Source organism: Theropithecus gelada, chromosome 6 (assembly GCF_003255815.1).
Source record: "Theropithecus gelada isolate Dixy chromosome 6, Tgel_1.0, whole genome shotgun sequence".
Lineage (NCBI taxonomy): Eukaryota > Metazoa > Chordata > Mammalia > Primates > Cercopithecidae > Theropithecus > Theropithecus gelada.
The window spans coordinates 109027484-109049946 of NC_037673.1; the positions used below are offsets into that span (position 1 = coordinate 109027484).

The window sequence follows — 22463 nt, forward strand, 5'->3', positions numbered from 1 at the left end:
TTCAGGCTTTATTACACACTACAAAAAGTTGCTGTATCTGGAGAGAAAGAGGTATCAGCATAGTGTTGTTAGAAGGTTCTCAACTCTGACTGATCGTTAGTATCACTAGCTTAGCTTTATAAAGCATCATAAGTGAAAAGTATCAGTATTCCTTTCCTATATTCAGTCTCATTTCCCATGAGATAGTTACTTCTATAACTCTAAATAATATGCTTATATACTAGTATTGGACATGACTTACTGACTCACCACTCTGAAAGATGAAGATTTGTTAAATTTACTCAATTATCCATCCAGTTTTTAATTCTGTACGAATTCTTTGGTTGAATTTGTATACATTAACACATAAGCAAATACACATACATATATGTAAGTTCTATTTCTTGTTCTTTCCTGTGACTGACTGTGTCTGTTGAAGCCCCACTGTATAAGATTTGGCAACTCTGTGTTTACTTTTATTTTGTTAAGACTGTTAACAGTTACATCCTGCTATATATATTTGAGTCTTCATTTTTTTCCTGTAAATTAAGCATAATGTTGATGTGAAATAAGTGGGTTTTTTTAGGACTCTGTAGTTGTTGGACACTGTGAGTCAATAGTATGGCAGAATTAATTTTTCCTCCCCGTTGATAGAATATCATACCCTTTGTGCTTCTTAAAGGAAGATGATGCTATTTGAACTGTGTCTTTCTTATATAGCTCTTGGTTTTTGTCTCAAGTTTCTAATTTTTCTTTCTTTTATGTTTTTGGGAGTGGAAACTTGTGTCTTTATGGTAATATGAAGATCTAGTTTCATTGTATTCATAAATAAATTTTTATTGGAGCCAATGAATTTTTCTGATCTAGTTTGGACCATTTGCTTCCTGAGCCTGCTACAATACTGTCATACCATTGTTGTCATTACGCTTCCCATTTAGGTCTAATATATTTGGGTGTTCTTGACTCTTTTTTTTGTAGAAGAGAGATAAATTGATTTCTTGCTTTTGTGATAGTATACTTATTTTGCTCTCACACTTGATTGATAGTTCAGGTAGGTTTAGGTTCAAACTCATTTTTCTTCATTATCAAGGTACCAATGAGAAATTTGATACCAATCTGAATGTTATTCCTTTGTAGATGGCAATTTTTCCTCTTTCGAAGCTTTTGAATGTTTTGGTATGCATATTTTCTTCATTCATCATGCTGAATATTTACTGTACACTTTTCATCTGAAAATTTATTTATTCAGCTTTTTTCTGTTATATTACTTCTTTGATGATTTTCCCCTTTAGTTTTTTCTGTTTTTTCTTTCTAGACCTTCCTAAAGTCATAGTTTATGTCTTCTTCCTTTATCTGTACTCCTCAAGATAAATGCTAGAAGTTGGTCAAGCCAGGACTTAAACCCAGCTTGTAGCTTTATAACCTTTTTGAACCTCAGTTTTCTAGTTAGTGAAGTGATCATGAGAATAACGACCTCAAAAGATAACAAGAGGATTAAATTAGATTTTTTTAAAGTCCTTAGCACTATGCCCAGTACATACAGCATTCAATAATGTTAGGTATTGTTGCTGTCATGTTCACTATTACTTTATTTAACAAATATTTATTGACTGCTAATACAAATGTGCCATGCTCTTCTAGGTGACCCCCAGTAAGGTAGAGGACTAAGAAGACATGAGATTTATGTGAAAAAGCATTTTTAAAGAAGGCCATTGGCAATCACAAAATAGGCCTTTAGTACACTAAACCCTAGTGACCCTACCTGTTCTGAGTCTAGCCTTAGTTTCAGTTCTGAGCCTTATGAACTGCTGTTGTGTGAGTCACAAGGTCTACTACTGTAATTTAATCACTTGCTATCATTTTAGCTGAAGACACTATAACCTTGGCTTCCCCAGAGCATTTTACTACAGGTTAATCTTAAACTTTATAGTAGCAGATTGCCGCTAGTGTCCCTAACCTCGCCCTTACTTCAACACTGCCACTGACACTGGCCTGTCAATTTAAGCACTTTTAACGCCCAGCTCTTTTTTTTTTTTTTTTTTTTTTTTAAAGACAAAGTCTCACTCTGTCACCTAGGCTGGAGTGCAATGGCACGATCTTGGCTCACTGCAACCTCTGCCTCCCTGGTTCAAGAGATTCTCATGCTTCAGCCTCCCGAGTAGCTAGGACTACGAGTGTCTGCCACAATGCCGAGCTATTTTTGTATTTTTAGTAGAGACAGGGTTTCACCATGTTGGCCAGGCTCGTCTCAAACTCCTGACCTCAAGTGATCCACCTGCCTCAGCCTCCCAAAGTGCTGGGCTTACAGGCATGACCCACCATGCCTGGCCCCAACCCTTATTTCATAAGTTCATTTATTAGGAAATAATGGACGAAATATTAGCATCACCATTTTTTTTACTCTTTTTCCCACCTTGGACCTGATAGGTCCTACAGGTCCTCACTAGGGAAAACTGAAAAATAGAATTAAATCTCATCTTTATGGGAGTTGTGATACCCAGCTGTGAATGAAGTTCAGGCTTTCTGCAGTGCTTTCTCCTGTTTCTGTTGTCAGAAATCGGAGGGAGAGAGCAGCTTGTCTTTAGTCTGCTTTCCCTGAGGGATGCAACATCATAAACAGGGGCTTCCCTCTTTCCCAATCAGTCCGTCACTATTAAAGTTGCCACATAAGAACAAAAGCTTATTTCTTATTTTTTAAGTTGCTTCTCAGTAAAGGAAAATACATTTTAGCAAGAACAGAGCCTTCTACATACTCACATTTGTACTCACTACTAAGATTCATTCCATATTTCCTAAGGAACAATAATCAAGCAGAACTTTTAAAGTAATAGTATCAGAGTGGGGAACATCTCTCTGTATGACCAAACTCCAGAATCTATAATAGAAAATATCTACAAATCGGACTGCATGGAAATCAAAATTTTCTACATGGCAAAACGTTACAGTTGACCCTTGAACAATTCAGGAGTTGGCCTACCCACCCACTCCGTGCAGTCAAAAATATATATATAACTTTTGACTCCCCAAAAACTTTACTGATTGCCTGCTATTGACTGGAAGCCTTACTGATAACATAAACAGTCAAGTAACAAATATTTTATATGTTATATGTAGTATATACTATGTTAAGTTAGAGAAAAATTGTTATTAAGAAAATCATAATGAAGTGGAAGGAAATTCATGTATACGTGGACCCATGCAGTTCACACCCATGTTCAAGCGTCAACTGAGTAAACAATGTTAAAAAGACAAGTGTTGAGAAAATATATATGCAACCCAACAACTGACAAAGCACTGTCATTTTTAATACAGAAAAGGTCCTACAAATAAGAAAAAATCACAGAAAAGAAAATACAAATGATTTATAAACTTAAACAAAATGTTTAGTCTCACTCATAGTAAGAGAAATCAAATTAAAACCAGTGATACACCATTTTAAAAAAAAACTAGATATGAAAAAGTAAAAAGTTGAATTAAACACTTAAATTGGTGATGATGGTAGCATACATTGGTATAACATCTCACAAGGGCAGTAAGTTAAAAATTTATATATTCTAGGAATTTCTTTTATATAAATGCGTGTACATGTATGAAATGAGGTATATCTATAAGACTATTCAATGCGGCATTGTTTATAATAATAAAAGATTAGAAACGCCCTAAGTACCTGCCAACTAAGAGTTGGTTATAGTGTATCCCTACATAGATTTATGAATACTAGGGAATTCTTGGAATATTATGCAGCTAACAAAAAAAATACCTAGTATAGATTGAGCATCCCAAATCTGGAAATAGAAAATTCTCCAAAATCCCAAAGTTTTTGAGTGACATGATGCTCAAAGGAAATACTAATTAGAGCATTTTTGGATTTGAGATGCCCAACTGTTAAGTATAATAGAAATATTCCAAAATCCAAAAACACTTCTAGTCACAATCATTTTGAATAAGGGATACTCAACCTGTGCCTTATTTGTGTTCTGCAAGATCTACTTTTTTTTTTTTTTTTTTTTGAAAGAAGTCTGTTGCCCAGGCTGGAATGCAGTGGTATGATCTCAGCTCACTGCAGCCTCAGCCTCCTGGGCTCAAGTGATTCTCCCAGCTCAGCCTCCTGAGTAGCTGGGACTACAGGTGTGCACCACCACACCTGGCTAGTTTTTGTATTTTTTTGTAGAGATGGGATTTTGGGGTTTGGGTTTTTATCATGTTGCCCAGGCTGGTATTGAACTCCTGAGCTAAAGTGATCCACCTGCCTCGGCTTCCCTAAGTTTTGGCATTACAGGCATGTGCCCCACACCTGGCCCCCAGGATCAATTTTTAAGTGAAAAAAAGTTGCAGGACAACATGTACTATAATAATACGCTACTATTTATATTTAAAATGAACCTATAAGTATGCACATATATCCTTGCATTTTTATAGAATAGCTCTAGAAATACACATAAGAAAACTGTAACAGTGGTAGCTCTGGCAAAGAGCCACGTGAAAAGAGATAGATTATATACTTTTTTACCTCTTGAGTTTTATCCCTGTAACACTCTTACTGTGCATTTATGTTTACAATGCTCAGGTATACAGTATCTTAATACAGATTGCTATGGAGAACACCACCATTTGGTGTTAAAATTCCAACTAAGAAGTTTCTCTCCCTCATGACTTCCTCTTATTTCAAAATGACAGTATATTTCTTATTATTGTGACTGCCGTGAAGCTGAAAGCCACATCAGTGTCCAAGGTCGTAGCTTCCTATATTCTAGGTTAGTCTTCTGGCATCATTGTTGCTTTTCTTAATTCCTTTACTATGCTCTTTATTCTTATAATAATTTTGAGTTTTGTTATATCTGTACCTTTTACCTATCATTATTTTCTTAGACTATAAATATGAAGAAAGCCTTTAGTGAAGTGTAAGTATTGTTTTAAGGATGATTACCCGTTTATTTAGAAAAGAATGTTCTTTTTAATACTCTAATTATAATGACTGTAATATTCTAAGTCCTACCTTTAAAAATTGAAATCAATGTAAATTTTTTGAGTAATTCATTATTAGCACTTTAGGTAGAGAAGTTTGCAATGAAAACTGGTGTAAGTATTGCTCTTGTGCAGTCTGTATTAGCATTGTTTAAACATACCTTTTTTAAAAAAATAGGTCATTGCTTCTTGCTGATCTTGACAAAGAAGAAAAGGAAAAAGACTGGTATTATGCTCAACTTCAGAATCTCACTAAAAGAATAGATAGTCTTCCTTTAACTGAAAATGTAAGTAACTTGGCAGTACAACTTATTTGAAACTTTAATAACTTGATATATTAAAGTACCTAGGTAATCCATTAAAATTCAGGATAACTGAATTTATAGTTATTTGTAAACTGTAATATATTTTACCCAACTTTAGGCCTGAATATATAATAGTTAATGAATTTTTGTTTGTAAAGATGATAAAACTATTGTGCTCAAACAAATGTTTTATTTAAAGCTCTTATTTAGAAAATCTATAAAGTTTGAATTCTAGAGGACCTCATGGTTCAACTAGGCAACTAGTTTTTTATTTCTGTGTATTGAATTGTCAAACATATTCTATAGAAATATTTGTTACCATCTGCCTATTTTTTGTACTGTTACAGGAATTATGCCATATAGTTTTTGCAATAAAAATATCTCTGAAAATATTCCAGATATAAATGCCAATAGCTATAGTACAGATATTAGCATTTTTGCAAACACTAAAGTTGGTTTGTTTTGCAAATATAACTATGTTTTAAAATTTTTTTAAGGAATATGGAACTATTGACCACTGTCCACCAGTATTCACAATAAACTAACAGTGTGCAGTTGAGTAACATTCTGATTTACTACAAGGGGTTGTTTTTCTTGTCCTCCGCTGAACCAGTAAAACATATACTGAAAAGATCGAACCTACATGTAATGAATGTGTTGGAGTAAAGAAAATATATGCAAGTCAATAGTTTAGATTACAGAAGTTTGTTCACCCATTTATGACAGCAGGTCCTAACCATCTGATTAGGTTTCCATTAGCCAAGTCTTAGACATGAATCGTGACCTTTTAGTCAATGTAACACAGGGACTTCAACTTTTTGTTAAGAAATGACTCATCATGGCAGAGGCTCACGCCTGTAACCCCAGCATTTTGGGAGGCTGAGGAAGGTGGATCACTTAAGGCCAGGAGTTCGAGACCAGCCTGGTCAGCATGGTAAAACTCTGTCTCTACCAACGTAAATACAAAAATTAGCCAGACGTGGTGGTCCATGCCTGTAGTCTCAGCTACTTGGGAGGCTGAGGCAGGAAAATCACTTGAACCTGGGAGGCAGAGGTTGCAGTGATCCAAGATCACACCACTGCACTCCAGCCTGGGCGACAGCGTGAGACTCCATCTCAAAACAAAAAAAAAAAACAAAAAGAAATGACTCACCAGAGGAATCTTTTAAGTGTCCATTTAACTGTCTTGGTTAGCTAATTAAAATACACTAGGATTCGTCTAGTTTCCTCATCTGGATGTTGTTGGCAATGGTAAAATTTTTCGTTTTAGAAATTGTGTAAACCATTGCATTTACAGATACAAATTCTGATATGGCTGCTTTTAAATTATTCAATTTAAATTGTCCAATTACTTAAAATCATTCATTTAACTTGAAATGTATGACTTCAGGAGATTTTTCAATTTAACTTTAAGTGATTTATTTTTCTTAGATTGCTCAGACTGATGACATTTCAGAAACATTGGATTACCTGTGATTTTTGTTTTCATAAATGTTTAAAAACAATAAAAAAGAAAACATTTACGTGTGCATTTTCTTTATACACACACACACACAAAATAAGAAACCCAGAATGGTCCTTAGGCATATGAAAACAGAAGTTCTGATTGAGTAATGGCTATGGAAATTGCCCCTAATATATTTAGAAAAGCTGTTCTCTAATGCAGTGGATATAATATACCATGGTATCTAATGTTTTTTTTTTTTTTTTTCTGATGAAGGAAGCAACTACAGAAAGCTTTTATTTGTTTGTTCAGAGTAACCAGTGCTATCAATGCAAAAGAAAATCCACAACAACTCTCCCAATACTACTTTCAAAACGAACATACCAAACTTGATTTTCATTAAAATGTAGTTATTTCTTCACACTAGTAAATCAAAAACCAAGACCCATATAAAACAGTGTGAACAATTACTGTGCTTCATCTTCTGGACAAGAATGCCAAGTTAATTTCTCTTTATAAAAAGCAATTACAATTTGAGGACCCTTACATTTTCCTCTTCTGCCAGCAGCAACTCTGCCTAATCTGAATCCTTCCATTTCATGAGAAACAGCAATTCTCCACTGCTGTCTGTGGCACCAATTACTCTTTCAGGATCAAGACATCTGGCAAAGCTTTTTGGTTTGTCAGCAGCATCCCTTTTCTTCTTTGATTTACTGTCATCAGATTCACTGTCAGATAAAGATTATCTGTTTGTGCCATCTTTTTCTTGACTAGTTTTTTGAAAATTAAGAAATGCTTCAATTAACCCTGAACAATCTAAATTTTCTTTAGGTTCCCAAGTGTTGTCAGCATCTGTAAATCCCTTTCACTTCAGGAAGTATTCCACTTTCCCATTCACTACACGTCAGTCTAGTACATTTTCCACCACAGATTCTTCCAGCTCTACCTCTTCCTCTTTTTTACTCTTTCCATTCTGTTTGTTTCCTATTTTTTGCAATGTAGTTTTATCGGAGGCCATTTTTTGTTGCAGACTTGAGGAGCTGATATTCACCACCTCCAAGCCGCTCCGGGTTATAGGTCTGCAGTGTTCTATTAAAAAAAAAAAAAAAAAAAAAAAATTCTAATCCCGTCAGCCTCTCCCTCTCCGTGTCAACGATTTTATTCATGGGATGGCACATATAAGAATATTTCTCAAATACATTTGTAGTGGCCGTGTCAGCAGCACATATCCTAAAACTGGAATGATGCAGAGGAGATTAGCATGGCCCTTGCTCAAGGATGACATGGAAATTCATGAAGTATTCTATATTTAAAAAAAAAGAAAAGAAAAAAATACATAATCTCAAACAAGACTACCTATTTTAACTATTATCCATAAATATTTCATGTAACTTTTTGTTTTTGTTTTTGTTTTGTTTTTGTTTTTGTTTTTTTGAGATGGAGTCTCGCTCTGTTGCCCAGGCTGGAATGCAATGGCGCAATCTCGGCTCACTGCATCCTCCGACTCCCAGGTTCAAGCGATTCTCCTGCCTCAGCCTCCCAAGTATCTGGGACTATAGGCGCATGCCACCATTTCCAGCTAATTTTTTGTACTTTTAGTAGAGATGGGGTTTTACCGTGTTAGCCGGGATGGTCTGTATCTCCTGACCTCGTGATCCACCCGCCTTGGCCTCCCAAAGTGTTGGGATTACAGGTGTGAGCCACCATGCCTGGCCACATGTCATTTTTTAAAAGAAAATAGGCTAATTAAAATAAAACTTATTCTCTTAGCTTAGATTTTTCATTTTCTACTACTACTATGAGAGACCAAAATAGACAAAAAGGTAAAAGTTGAAAGAGAGAAAACCTTTTTGAAAACATGTAACTAACCAGGTTTCCTGAGTGGACATTGGCTGACAGGAGGTGGAACTGGAAGCTTACGTGCTCACTCTCCTACAATAATCATTCAGGGTTTTGAGAGAGAGAGAATCCCTTTTTCTGACAGGGCCCTTAACATGTTAACACTTAACAGTGCTCCTGGGAATTAAGGAGCACAGGTAGTGAGAGAACATTTATTGGAGAATTGTTAGCATGTGAGGATTAGGAATTTGGGGGGATTTGTTGAGACTATAACTTTTATAAAGAAAAATACCAAAGTGTAGTTTTGCTTACCATTAACTTTGGTCATTAGAGAATACACAAAATCCAGAATCCAACTGTCTACATAAGGTCAGTTTCAGGAAAGAGCTTAAATGTACATGACGATTCACGAGTATTTGGTTACTATCTGAAACAAAGATCAGTTGTCAAGTTGATTATTCTCTGCTAATTTATTAAGTGATCACATTTATTTAATATGATATATAAGACATTATCGGGGACCATTGGCAACATTAGCAAATTTAAACTCTGCTTGTATTTTATAACTTTTTTAATTTCACAAATTTTGCATTTATGTTGGGAAGCCAAGTTAATGAACACTTTATGTGGAAATACCTACTTATCAAAATACTAAACATTACTGAAAACATCAGATCTAAACCACATTATTGCAACATAGTATGTCATGTTCAACTTTTTTTTTTTGCAGAGAGGGTTTGGGAAATGGAGGACTAATAAGTGGAGTTACAACTGGCTCAGTAGGAATAAGAAATAACATGCAGACTATTTCATCTCTGTTGCAACCCATAATTTGGGTATGCCTAAGGGAATACATTCTGCATATGAATGTCATTTGTATGTTGCAAAGGGAAAAGGGTGAGAACTAATCTAACTACAACTGACAACACAATTTGGAGTTCTTAGACCAGAATGCTATTCTGAGTCAGATATATGTCATACACAGTTTTCTTTGGGCACACAGAAAATCTATAGCATTTTCTCATTCCCTTCATGGCCCATTATAAGTCTGTTACCTATCATTTTATTTAATCAGATTTTTTAGCCTTTTGGGCATGGGTTTATAATGAAACTTGTGAATGAAACACAGGTTTCGTTACCTTGTCCTTTTAAAATCCTGTTGCATGCTTGGCAGTTATCACAGTCCTTGGAATTTTAATTAGAGGGTTAATAAATTTTTGAATGAGTTATCACCCATTCTAAAGAAGTACCTCTTTTTATTTGTTTCAACTTTGCTTTACTTTTGAATTTTTACCAAAGTCTGTGTTGACTTTGTCCACTCTATTTATGATTATTTTTATTACATGTAGGCTTTTTCTTATCCCATATTCTTCGTTTGATTAATGGAAAAGTTCTCTCTATTTAGTCTGTATGTATATAGTAATCCTTACCTTAAGTTGAAGTATAAGCTTAAGAATAATGGACTTGTTTCTTGAAATTTCTATGTTGTCCACATTAATATGCTAGTATTTAATAATTAAAAGTAGTGCCTCTTCAGTAGAGAAGAGTCATAAGGGAACTGAAGTTAGCCTCGCTCTAACTGGACCAATTATATATTTTAAGTGAAATAGGCCAATCTAATTAAAGCCACTTGTGACTTTGGCAAATAAGTGTTTGAATTCCACATCACATCAGGGATCCGGATTGAGTCTGACACCTATAATCAAATTTAAACACTCCTTGGAGTAAAAAATAATTTTCTCATTCACCATGACTGACAGATTTGCTTATTCATTTTCTTTATTGGTATTTATATGCTTTTTTGCTTTTACTGATTAGCATAAATACAAGATATTGATACTTTTGTATTGTTTGTGGTTTTAGTTTTCCTTACAAACAGATATGACCAGAAGACAATTGGAATATGAAGCGAGGCAAATCAGAGTTGCAATGGAAGAACAACTAGGTACCTGCCAGGATATGGAAAAACGAGCACAGGTAAGTTACTTGTTTCTAAGTGATAAAACCGCGAAGAGCTATTAGGAATAAAATGAATTACAGCTCTGTTAATATTGATTAAATTTTATTATTAAAGACATTTATAAGGCTGTCTTTATTTTGGCTTTATTTCACAATAAGATTTATGGCTGCTGAGCTACATAATCAACATTCACATAATTGTTTCTTTACCATATTCATTTCCCCTGATACTGTTCTGTTCTGCCTTGGAATTGTAAGGGAGAGATAGAGTTAGATGGTGGTCTTCTGGTAGCTAATAACTAGCTTCAGTTCTCCTTTGAGATTTTTACTTCTTACAATCTAAGACTGTATAAAGGCATTCAGAACATGTCACTGCTCTTCAAATTGTGCACTTAAAAAAAAAAAAGCCCTCATTCAAGGATAATAGGAAGGAAACAAAAGAGAATTTTAGGAGAGACGGAGTAAGTTATATGGAGAACATTCCTCTATTTCTACCCTCAATGTCAAGAAAGAGTATTAGCTAACTTTGCTATTAAATATTTTTATATATTATTGAATATAGCCTTTTTATATTCAAACAAGTTTAGGAATGACTAATGTTTTTAAGCCCTGAAGAGGCCTTGCCAATTGCCTTATCTGTTTCAAAACTAGCATGGGTTGTTGTTTGCTTTTTTAACTTTTGGGACAAATTGGGAGGAAAACATTTAAAGATTTTCTTTAAGTAAATATTAATAGCAAATAAAAGGAGAGACCAACATTTACATGGTAGTGATACATATACATTTTTTATTCTATAAAACAGATAGTTTTAAAATGGCTACTGTAGGATGTTTTACATTCCTTGAAGTATAGTCTTCATTTTTTATGTAACGCTTCCTAAACATAATGAATATTCTTCTTTTTTTTTTTCTTGAGAAGGAGTCTCACCCTGTTGCCCAGGCTGAAGTGCAATGGCATGATCTCACCTGCAACTTCCACTTCCTGAGCTCAAGCAAGCCTCCTGCCTCAGCCACCTGAGTAGTGGGGATTACAGGCTTACGCCACCATGCCCAGCTAATTTTTGTATTTTCAGTGGAGATGGGGTTTCACCATGTTTGCCAGACTGGTCTTGAACACCTGACCTCAAGTGATCCACCCGCCTCGGCCTCCCAAAGTGCTGGGATTTAGAGTCATCATGCCCAGTGTATTAGTTCATTTTCAGGTTGCTGATAAATACATACCCGAGACTGGGCAGTTTATAAAAGAAAGAGGTTTAAGGGACTTAACAGTTCCACGTGGCTGGGGAATCCTCTCAATCATGGTGGGAGGCAAAGAAGAACAAGTCGTGTCTTACATGGATGGTGGCAGGTAAAGAGAGAGAGACTGACAGGGAAACTCCCATTTTTAAAACCATCAGATCTCGTGAGAATTACACTATCACCAGAACAGCACAGGAAAGACCCACCCCCATAATTTAATTATCTCCCACTGGGTCCCTCCCACGACACATGGGCTACAAGATGAGATTTGGGTGGATACACAGAGGCAAACCGTATCACCCAGCCTAAACATAATGTATATTCTATCGGTTTTGGAGTATGGTGGTAGGCTAAGGTGCTACTAAAACACCGGTACCATGCTACATTTCATAGTCTATACATGTTAGTTTCCTAATGAGGTTGGAGGCTTAACTAGTGTGTGTGTGCATGTATGTGTACATGTTAGTTATAATACATGTATATAATATATTGCTTTTTTTACCTTCCCTCTTGCCCCATCCCAGTCAGAAAGATTCGTTACTTAAATGTCAAAAATAAAACTTTAAACCTTTCAGTAGAAAATATACATAAGTATGTTTCTGATATTAGAGTAGGAAAGTATTTCTTAAGAAAGACTTAAAACACTAATGATAAAAGACCAATAATTTTACTGTATTAAAATTAATAATTTATCTTCAAGTACCTTAAAGAAAGTGAAAAGATAAGGTACAAATTGGGAGAAGATATTTATTACCATATAACTGGCAAAGAACTAAAACCAGGAATATATAAATAATTTCTAAAAATATATTCCATTTTATATTTAGATTTAAATTTGAGATTTTCATGGAATTATTTTAAAATGTTAGGTTTGTTTGTTTCAAAAAACAGAAATGTTACTTAGGTTTATATGAATTTGCATTTTTAGAACATGAATATATGGGATACTGTAGACATAAGTTAGTTTTTCTGTATCTGTTAATGTGAGCTTTTTTTTTTTAGAGAGAGAGAGAGAGATCCTTAAAGAACAAGACGAGGTGGTTGTAAAAATTCTTGTGCTATTTAAATATAAGCAGGTGTATTCCAGACAGTTTATATCCCTGAAGAGAGGTTAACTTGAGTTCTTTCTTGGCCATTTTGTTCACATAAGGGCTAAAATAGTCATTCTTTTTTTATTCTGGAATGCAGTATTCTTCATTTTGGTAGTTAATATTCTAAAGAAATTTTATTCTGTATTTTGAGAAACATACGCATTCATTTATTCTGGAAATAGTTATATGAAGGTTAAGGTTAAAGAAATTGTAAACAAGATAAAAAGGCAAATAATGGAAATGTTGGTAGAATATATGAGATTTAATATCCCTACTCTACGAGGATCACCTACAAATCAATTAAAAATTATCAACTGTGCCAGGCATGGTGACTCACACCTGTTATTCTAGCACTTTGAGAGGCTGAGGCAGAAGGATCACCTGAACCCAGGAGTTCGAGACCAGCGTGAGCAACATAACAAGACCCTGCCTCTCCAAAAAAAAAAAATAATAATAAGCTGAGTATGATGGTGCACATCCATGGACCTAGTTACTTGGGAGGCTGAGGGAGGAGGATCCCTTGAGCCCAGGAGTTCAAGGCTGCAGTTAGCTACAGTCTCACCACTGCACTCAAAAAAAAAAAAGGAAAGAAAAGAAAGCAGATAACCAAATAGCAAAATAGTCAAAGGATGTGAATAGTTCTATCACAAAAATAAGTTCAAGTGTCTAATAAACGATTGTGAAAAGATGCTTAAACATCATTAGACATCAGGGAAATGTAACATAAAATAAGGTACTATATTTTTTTTGCCTATCAGGCTGTCCGAAACGTTATAATTTGATGACATGCAGTATTAGCAAGGGTGTGAAAGTAAAAAACATCATCTACCTTGTTTTAAATCTTTGGTTTTTTGGTTTTTGTTGTTGTTGTTGTTGTTGTTTGAGACACAGTCTTGCTCTGTCATACAAGCTGGAGTGCAGTGGTGTGATTTCACCTTACTGCAACCTCCACTTCCTGGCTTCAAGCGATTCTGGTGCCTCAGCCTCCTGAGTAGCTGGGACTATAGTTGTGGTGCCACCATGCCCAGCTAGTTTTTGTATTTTTAGTATAAACAGGATTTCACCATATGGGTCAGGCTGGTCTTGAACTCTTGGCCTCAAGAGTTCTTGCCTGCCTTGACCTCCCAAAGTGCTGGGATTACAGGCTGGGATTACATTGTCTACCCTGTTGTTTTAAGAATAAATTGATACATTTTTGGAGGACAGTTTGGCATTATTTGCCAAAATTAAAATGCCTATGCTCTATGACCCTGTGTTTCTATAGGACTTCTAGAAATATGTTGTGTACAGAAATATTTACTTTAGGGCAGAATATAAATACATATTTTAAATTATTAAATGATTAAAGTATGCAAGCTATTATAAAATAAGATACTGAGAATAGTGGGAATATGGTAGCCAAAGCATTCCTTTCCCTCCTAACTCCCTGCTTGCGTGATTCAACAAGTGAAACAAGAACGGCCCTGGAAGAGGAGATCTCAGGAGGGTCTGAAGCTATGAGAAAAAATATGGGGTCTCATTTGCAAGGGGAAGGAGTAAATAAGAATTCCAAATAAAATAATAGAATAAAAGTTTTTAAACATATAAGTATTACCAAAAACCAGAAGCAAACCTTATATTAAGAAAATAGTGGCAGGGTGAAATAGCTCAGGCCTGTAATCCCAGTACTCTGGGAGGCCAAGGCAAGGGATCGCAAGTTAGCAGTTGTGTTGGCACACAACCGTAATCCCAGCTGCCTTAAGGAATGCTGAGGTGGTAGGATTGCTTGAGCTTAGGAATTAGAGGTTGCAGTAAGCTATGATCACACCACTGCACTCCAACCTGGGTGACAGAGCAAGACCCTGTCTTGAAAAATAAAACAGAGAAATAATGAGGTAATCATCGTTGCTATCATTAATATGTTTGAGGAGCTTGCTGTCATTACTATTATTTAACTTTGTTTGACAGGCTTGACTGATGCAAGTAGAAAAAACAAAATAAGTGTTACGAATCCTACACTATTTTTGAACTAGAAAGGAAGAGATTAAATAATTATTTGTAAGTGATGTGGTGGTTTGCCTAGAAAAGCTATATAAAATGAACTAAAAAGTATTTAAACTAGTAAGAGAATTTAGTAAGGTATCTGGAGTTAAGATACATACAAAAATCAGCAATAACTACCAGTTAAAAGTGGAAATGGGGTTAGGAGGACCTGTTCATAATAACAGGAAACTTTAAAGTAACTAGAAAAAGCCTGCATAAAGAAAAACATAAAATTGTTGAAGGACACTAAATTTTTTGGAACCTAGAAAAATGAGTCTAAAGTTTATAGTGCAAGAATTTCCAAAAACGTTTATGAAAGAATGCGTAATTGAAGATTTACCTTACCATTTGTTAAAATTTACTGTGAAGTTGTTGGAATAATCACAGTATGGTAATAGCACAGGAATAAATTTAGGCAAATAATAGAGACTAGAAAGAGGTACAAGAATATTTAGAACCTTTATATGACAGAAGTTACATTATAAATTTTGGAGAAAATGGTAAATTACTCAATAAATTATATAGGTACAACTAATGACCTACTCAAAAGATGAGAAATTAAACCCTTATATCTTAAGAAAAGTTACAGGTTGATTAACTATTCAAATGTGAAAAATAAATCTAAAATTTATGGAATAAAATACAGACAAGAGATCTTAAATATGAATGGAAACTCAAAAGCAATAAAGAGGAAAGTTGGGATTTATCTTGTAACATTTTAAATCATTCATTGCACGAAAGATAAGAGAAAAATATTTATAACACATAAAGGGGAGAATGTTAATATCCCTAAAATATAAGAATGCCTACAAATTGGTAAGAAAAAGACAACCCGGTGTTTTTGTTTTGTTCAGAAAGGGGGTCTTGCTAGTTGCCCAGGCTGGAGTGCAGTGACCATTCACAGGAGCAATCATAATACACTACAGCCTCAAACGGCTCTAGCAACCCTCCTTCCTCAGCCTCCCACATAGTTGGGACTTTAGGTGTGTACATTGCACCTGCCTAACCCATGTTTTTTAATGGGCAGAGGACGTAATAAGGTAATTAATTTAAAAGATGGCATATGACCATTAAAACACATACAAATGACTAGTAAATAATTTAGGAAAACTCAAAATCCACTTTTGCCTACCTATGTGAGATTGTTAGTCTCCAGGTACCCCTTAACTGCGTGGTTATTTATTTACTCTTACTTGTTCAGTGCATATTTGGTCACCTAGTATGGTGGTACTTACTCTTCCACAGGCATGTAAGCAAAGGTTGGAAAAGTGCACATCAGTTTGTTAATAGAACTTACTACTGGGATGTGGGAATTGGTGGGGTGAAGGTGTAGTAAGTACACCTCTATGTTGTCATAATTGATGATACTGTTTAATATAGTGTATCTCCTCCCTAGTTGAGGGACACATAAGTTGATCTAATTTTTCAGTTAAAAACAGCTCTGATAAACATACTTTTTCTTGTCTTGTAAACAAACATGGAAGAGTTTCTCTAGGTGAGGAGTCAGCAATCTTTTTCTTAGAAGGCCACATAGTAAATATTTAGGTTTTGTGGACCATATGGTCTCTTTTGCAACGACTCAACCCTGCCTTTTTTTTTTTTTTTTTTTTTTTTGAGACAGTCTCGCTCTGTCGCCTAGGCTGGAGTACAGTTGTGCAATTTTGTCTCACTGCAACCTCCGCCTCTAAGGTTCAAACGGTTCTTGTGCCTCAGGCTCCCAGTAGCTGGAATTTCAGGTGTGCGCCCCCATGCCTGGCTAATTTTTGTATTTTTAGTAGAGACGGGGTTTCACCATGTTGCCCAGTCTGGCCTCAAACTCCTGACCTCAGGTGATCCACCTGCCTCAGCCTCCCAAAATGTTGAGATTACAGGCATGAGCCACCACTCCCAGCCTCAACCCTGCCTTTTAACAAGAAAGCAGCCATAGATAATTTATGAACAAATGGGCATGGCTGTGTGCCAGTAAAAATTTACAAAAACAGATGGCTAGCAGGTCCTGGTTTGCTAACCATTGCCCTAGGATATATATCTAAAAGCATAATTGCTGGTCATAAGGTGTGAGTGTTTTGAATTAGTGTTTACCAAATTGCTCTTAAAGTGATCTTTTTAGTTTACATTTCTACTAGTAGTATGTGAGAATTCTTGTTTCTGTATGTCTTCTCCATCACTTGTGAGTCAGAATTTATAATTAACAATCAGTGGGCAATGAAACATTTTGTCATCTTAACCTTCATATTTTCCTGAGCTACTGAAGTTGAATCTCGAATATATTTATTAGATTTTGGGGTTTTCTTTCTAAGTTACTTCTTCGTATCCGTTGATCATTCCCTATTGTAAATGTCTTGTTTTCATGTGTTTGAGAGATGTTTTAATATCCCCTTGATACCAATCCTTTGTAGATAATATATATCTCAATTCCTCCCCACCAATTCTGTTATCTATATTGGCCTCATGATAACAAAAATAAGCTTTTATAATAAAGCTCAATTAATTATATTGCCAGATTTTGCTTTCTGTGACCTATTTATACATCTTTTCCTATACTGAAGTCATAAAGGTAATCTTGTATTTGCTCCTTAATTCATCTTGAGTTTGCTATTATGTATGTTGTGGAGGCAGGAGTCTAACTTATATGTATATTATATATGTGTGTATGTGTATTATATATTAATACATATTTATTTACATACACTTGATTTATACATGTGTGTATCTATAGTTATGTATAGTCATACACACACATGTATACATATATTTATGTTGTTAACTGAATTTCTCATTATCATGTATTGGATACCACACTAGTTCCTCATCGATGAGTGATGTCATCTCTCATCATATATCAAGTTTATATATGCTGGATATTTCTGGACTCTCTTCTGTTAGTCCACTTTAGCTTCTCCGTGCCTGCACTGATACCACATTTTTTATTTGCTGCAGTTTTATAAATCTTGATACCCAGTTGGGTGAATCCTTCTTTGTTTTTAAAAATGTAATATTCTGCCTTATTACTCTGCCATTTTAACTTTAATGTCAGCTTCTAATTCAAATAAAAGCTTCATGGGCTTTTGATTAGAATTACATTAAATTTATAGATTAAGGAGAAATCAGACCTTCATACTATTTAGTCTTGGTTGAAAGGATGGACTCTGGAACCAAACATTCTATATTCAAATCCCAAACCTGTCACTTAGCAAGACTGTGATCCTAGGTAAATTCTCTGTCTCAGTTTTCTTGTCAGTACCATACACATATTGATAAACTGTAAAATGTGAGGATTAAATAAGTTGATATATGTAAAAGCACTGAGAACCTGGCACATAGTAAACAAATTATTAGGTATTGTTATTAATTTTATATCTCTTTATTCATTTAGGCTTTATTTTGTGTCCTTCAATAACGTTTTATCAAATTCTCCACAGGGTTCTTACATATCATTTAAAAAAATTATTCGTAGATATGTTACAGTTTTTGTTGGTATTGTAAGTGGGAATTTCTTTAATTATATTACTAAATTACATTTAAGTAAAAAGTATCCAGTAGTCTTCCTGAAATATTTTATTATATCATCGCCGGTTTAAGGTTCTATACATTGCCATATTGTTCGCAAATGATGACATTGTTTATCCTTTCCAGTCCTTACAGTGTTTTTACTTTTGTTGTATTAAGAACTCTAATATATCTTTGAATGGAAACAATGATAGTGGTCTTCTTTTTCTTGTCTTGACTTTAAAGGGAATTCTTTTAAAATTTCACAGTTAAGTGTGTTGTTTACTCAGGGTTTTTGATACGTGCCCTTTATCAAGTTAAGGGATTTACCTTCTATTCTAATTTGTGGAGAGGCATCCTGAATCTGTGTTACTATTGAAGTTTTTAAAGAACCGCTTTTTTCTAAAGTCATATCAAGTCCATACTCCTGAACAGTTTGTTGTTAAACATAATTTCATAAATATTATTGTCATATAGAAAAAGGAAAGAAATACTTAGTGGTTAAGCATCCCTAATCCAAAAATCCAAATCGTGAAGTGCTGCAGTGAGCATTTTCTTTGAGCGCCATGTGGGTGCTCCAAAAGTTTCCTATTTTGGAGCATTTTGGGTTTTGGATTTTTGTATTAGGGATAGGGATTAGGAATACTCAAGGTGTAGTGGCTTCTTCTATTTTCATATTAGAAACAGAAGCACAAGGAATGTCATGTCAGAAACCATCCACCTCACTGGACATCACGACATAGACATGACCTCAGTATTTAGTGAGATACTGGCAATATGGAAATGTAGTGTAAAATGGAGAGGAGTAGGAGATATAATTTCCTGTTTTCATTCTCTAAATATTAAAATTTTTTATTTAGGACTGTATTAATGGAAGGGAGCTAATTATATAGAAACTGATTATATAGAAAGGGAGGAGACAATCCAATTTAGAAATTCAGTAATTGTATGTAGCTTGGCTCTTTCTCTGAAGCTAGGAAGTATTTGCCACCTGGTTATAGAAATGATCATTCATCTTTGCAATATCTTTAGAAAACTACCAAAAGTACAGGTATTTCTTCTTCAGACGGTTTTCATACTATGAATTGGACATGGGAAGATTTGTTAATTAAAGAATATTCTTTTTTTTTTTCTTTTTTTTTCTATTTTTTTGAGTCTGGCTCTGTCTCCCAGACTGGAGGGCAGTGGCGCAATATCAGCTCACTGCAACCTCCGACTCCCAGGCTCAAGCCATCCTCCCTCCTCAGCTTCCCAAGTCGCTGGGACTACAGGCGCATGCCCTCATGGCTGGCGAATTTTTGTATTTTTTGTAGAGACAAGGTTTCACCATATTCCCTAGGCTGGTCTCAAACTCCTGAGCTTAAGCAATCTGCCCACCTTGGCCTCCCAGTGTGCCGGGATTACAGGCCAGAGCCATGGTGCCTGGCTTGAGAATGTTTTTTACCTTAAGTTTACTACTTTCAGAATCATGATAGAGAATCGGCATAGTTATATTGTTAAAAAGAAAGAAAAGAGGGAGAAAATTAAGATAGATTAATTTGGGACAGTGAGCACAGCTTCTTGTTTTATTTTTTATTTTTGGGGGTTTGTTTTTGTTTTGAGACAGAGTCTCACTCTCGCCCAGGCTGGAGTGCAGTGGCACGATCTTGGCTCACTGCAGCCTCCGCCTGCTGGGTTAAAGCGATTCTCCTGCCTCAGCCTCCTGAGTAGCTGGGATTACAGGCACACAGCACCATACCCGGCTAATTTTTTTTTTTTTTAAGTAGAGACGGGGTTTCACTGTGTTGGCCAAGGTGGTCTCGATCTTCTGACCAGTGATTCATCCGCCTCAGCCTCCTGAAGTGCTGGGATTGCAGGCATGAGCCACCGCGCCCGGCCAGTGAGCACAACTTAAAATTTGAGTTTTTCTGTTCTTTGTTTTTCATAAGGCTGGATAATAGCAATAAACATTTTTACTATGGTAGTAAGAAAAGCATGAAGGCATTATATTTAAGTAAAACTAGATGTGATCAAAGAGTAAGTTTCATATGAACATTTTATAACTATATATTTAAAGCTAATTGCTATAGTACTTTTAATATTTATCTGTTGGGGGTGATGTTTGTTCCGAAATCTTTTATTGATGGAGAACATAACTGAAAAATGTTTGGAAACTATTCCATCTAGCTTCTGACACACACTCCTCCTTATTGAAACAGTTTACTTTTATAATATAATTTTTGATTTCTCAATATTAGGATGTCAATAACTATAGAATTATTACAGAAAATGGTACATTGTCATTACTTGTTTTTAAAACCTATGTGTTTGATTTGTCATAAACTAGCTTTATGAGAGATTTGCAAAGTCTTTATTCATAAGTGACTTGTTTTTTCCACTTTCACTAGTATTCATAAAAGTTAAAATGAAGTTTAGCTTTATAAAAAAACACACAACATATTCCCCACATTGTTTCCATTCCATGTGGTTCAGCCTGTAGTTACTGCTTTGTGGCCACTTGATGGTTTCCATATAGTGGAAAAGCAAAAGCTCTGTCCTCTTTTTGATCCTAGTGTTGGAGATAAAAATAATGTTTAGCCACAGTTAGGTACTTGGAAAGGCTGAAAAATACTACTAACTTATGACAGAAGTAACTTTGGGGAAGAGTTGGGCCTACTGTTTAAACCAGGGGTCCCCAACCCCCAGGCCACGAGCAAGCATTACCACCTGAGCCCTGCCTCCTGTCACCATCAGTGGCTGCATTAGGAGCATGAACTCGCTTATGAACGGCACGTGTGAGGAATCTAGGTTGCGGGCTTCTCATGAGAATCTATGTAATGCCTGAGAACCTGAGGTGGAGCAATTTTTTCCTGAGACCTCCCCCGCCCCAGTCAGTAGAAAAATTTCTTCCATGAAACCAGTCCCTGGTGCCAAAAAGGTTGGGTATCCTGATGTTTATTAAAACAAATCAGATGTTGTTTCCCTTTACTGGTATACTATGTTTATATAAATTTATTATATTGTATTAATGTCTGGATTAATATAAAAGATTAAATGCAGGTGTAATTTTTTCTTTGCTGAAATATTTTTGAGAATAAATTTTCACAATGTGTATCGTGTCAATTTTCATAATTCATGCAACATACAATTTGATATATGACTTGTATTTCCACAGTTTTACTAAGCAGATCTAGAGATCTGTTGAATAAAGTCAGATGTATTTTTAAAAATTGAACTGACCCCAGGGCCAGGCACAGTGGCTCACGCCTGTAAGCACTTTGGGAGGCTGAGGCAGGCGGATCACAAGGGCAGGAGTTCGAGACCAGCCTGGCCAATATGGTGAAACCCCATCTCTACTAAAAATACAAAAATTAGCTGGGCATGGTGGCGTGTGCCTGTAGTCCCAGCTACGTGGGAGGTTGAGGCAGAAGAATCGCTGAACCCAGAAAGCAGAGGTTGCAGTGAACTGAGATCGTGCCACTGCACTCCAGCCTGGGCAACAGAGTGAGACTCTGTCTCGAGAAAAAAAGGAAAAAGAAAAGAAAAATTGAACTGAACCCAATTTGTTATTAAAGGGTGAATATATTTATATGTCTGGCTTTTTAAATAAGAATGGTTTGGCATAACCCTGAGCTGTTAAGTGGTAGCCATAGTATGATTATTTATATTAATATTATTAATAAAAACATAACTAATTAGGTTTCTTGTTTTATTTTAGCGAAGAATAGCCAGAATTCAGCAAATCGAAAAGGACATACTTCGTATACGACAGCTTTTACAGTCCCAAGCAACAGAAGCAGAGGTTAGTAAATTACCTTTCTTGTTTGTGGGTATAAAAATAGGTAGTTAGTCTAAGAAAAGAAAATGTGTGGCCGGGTACGGTGGCTCAAGCTTGTAATCCCAGCACTTTGGGAGGCCAAGACGGGCGGATCACGAGGTCAGGAGATCGAGACCACCCTGGCGAACACAGTGAAACCCCGTCTCTACTAAAAAATACAAAAAACTAGCCGGGCGAGGTGGCGGGCGCCTGTGGTCCCAGCTACTCGGGAGGCTGAGGCAGGAGAATGGCGTAAGCCCGGGAGGCAGAGCTTGCAGTGAGCCGAGATCGCGCCACTGCACTCCAGCCTGGGCGACACAGCGAGACTCCGTCTCA

The 22463-nt window shown here is 35.7% G+C and overlaps 1 protein-coding gene, 1 non-coding gene and 1 pseudogene across 17 annotated transcripts in view; 2 read left to right on the forward strand and 1 right to left on the reverse strand.

Annotated features, from left to right (window-relative positions):
* Nucleotides 1-22463, forward strand: part of APC (APC, WNT signaling pathway regulator) — a 144319-nt gene that overhangs the window by 65747 nt on the left and 56109 nt on the right. For 14 of the 16 annotated variants that reach the window (XM_025387550.1, XM_025387546.1, XM_025387548.1 and 11 more), the window contains 3 exons: nt 5123-5231; nt 10396-10509; nt 22029-22112. In XM_025387550.1, coding sequence (XP_025243335.1) covers nt 5123-5231; nt 10396-10509; nt 22029-22112 — 307 coding nt within the window. The remainder of the gene's footprint in view (nt 1-5122; nt 5232-10395; nt 10510-22028; nt 22113-22463) is intronic. The other 2 variants (XM_025387553.1, XM_025387555.1) reach the window with 1 other exon arrangement.
* On the reverse strand, nt 7161-7999 carry LOC112625955 (annotated as a pseudogene).
* On the forward strand, nt 7900-8006 carry LOC112627186. Its single transcript, XR_003120050.1, has one exon. It is a non-coding gene; the product is annotated as a U6 spliceosomal RNA (small nuclear RNA).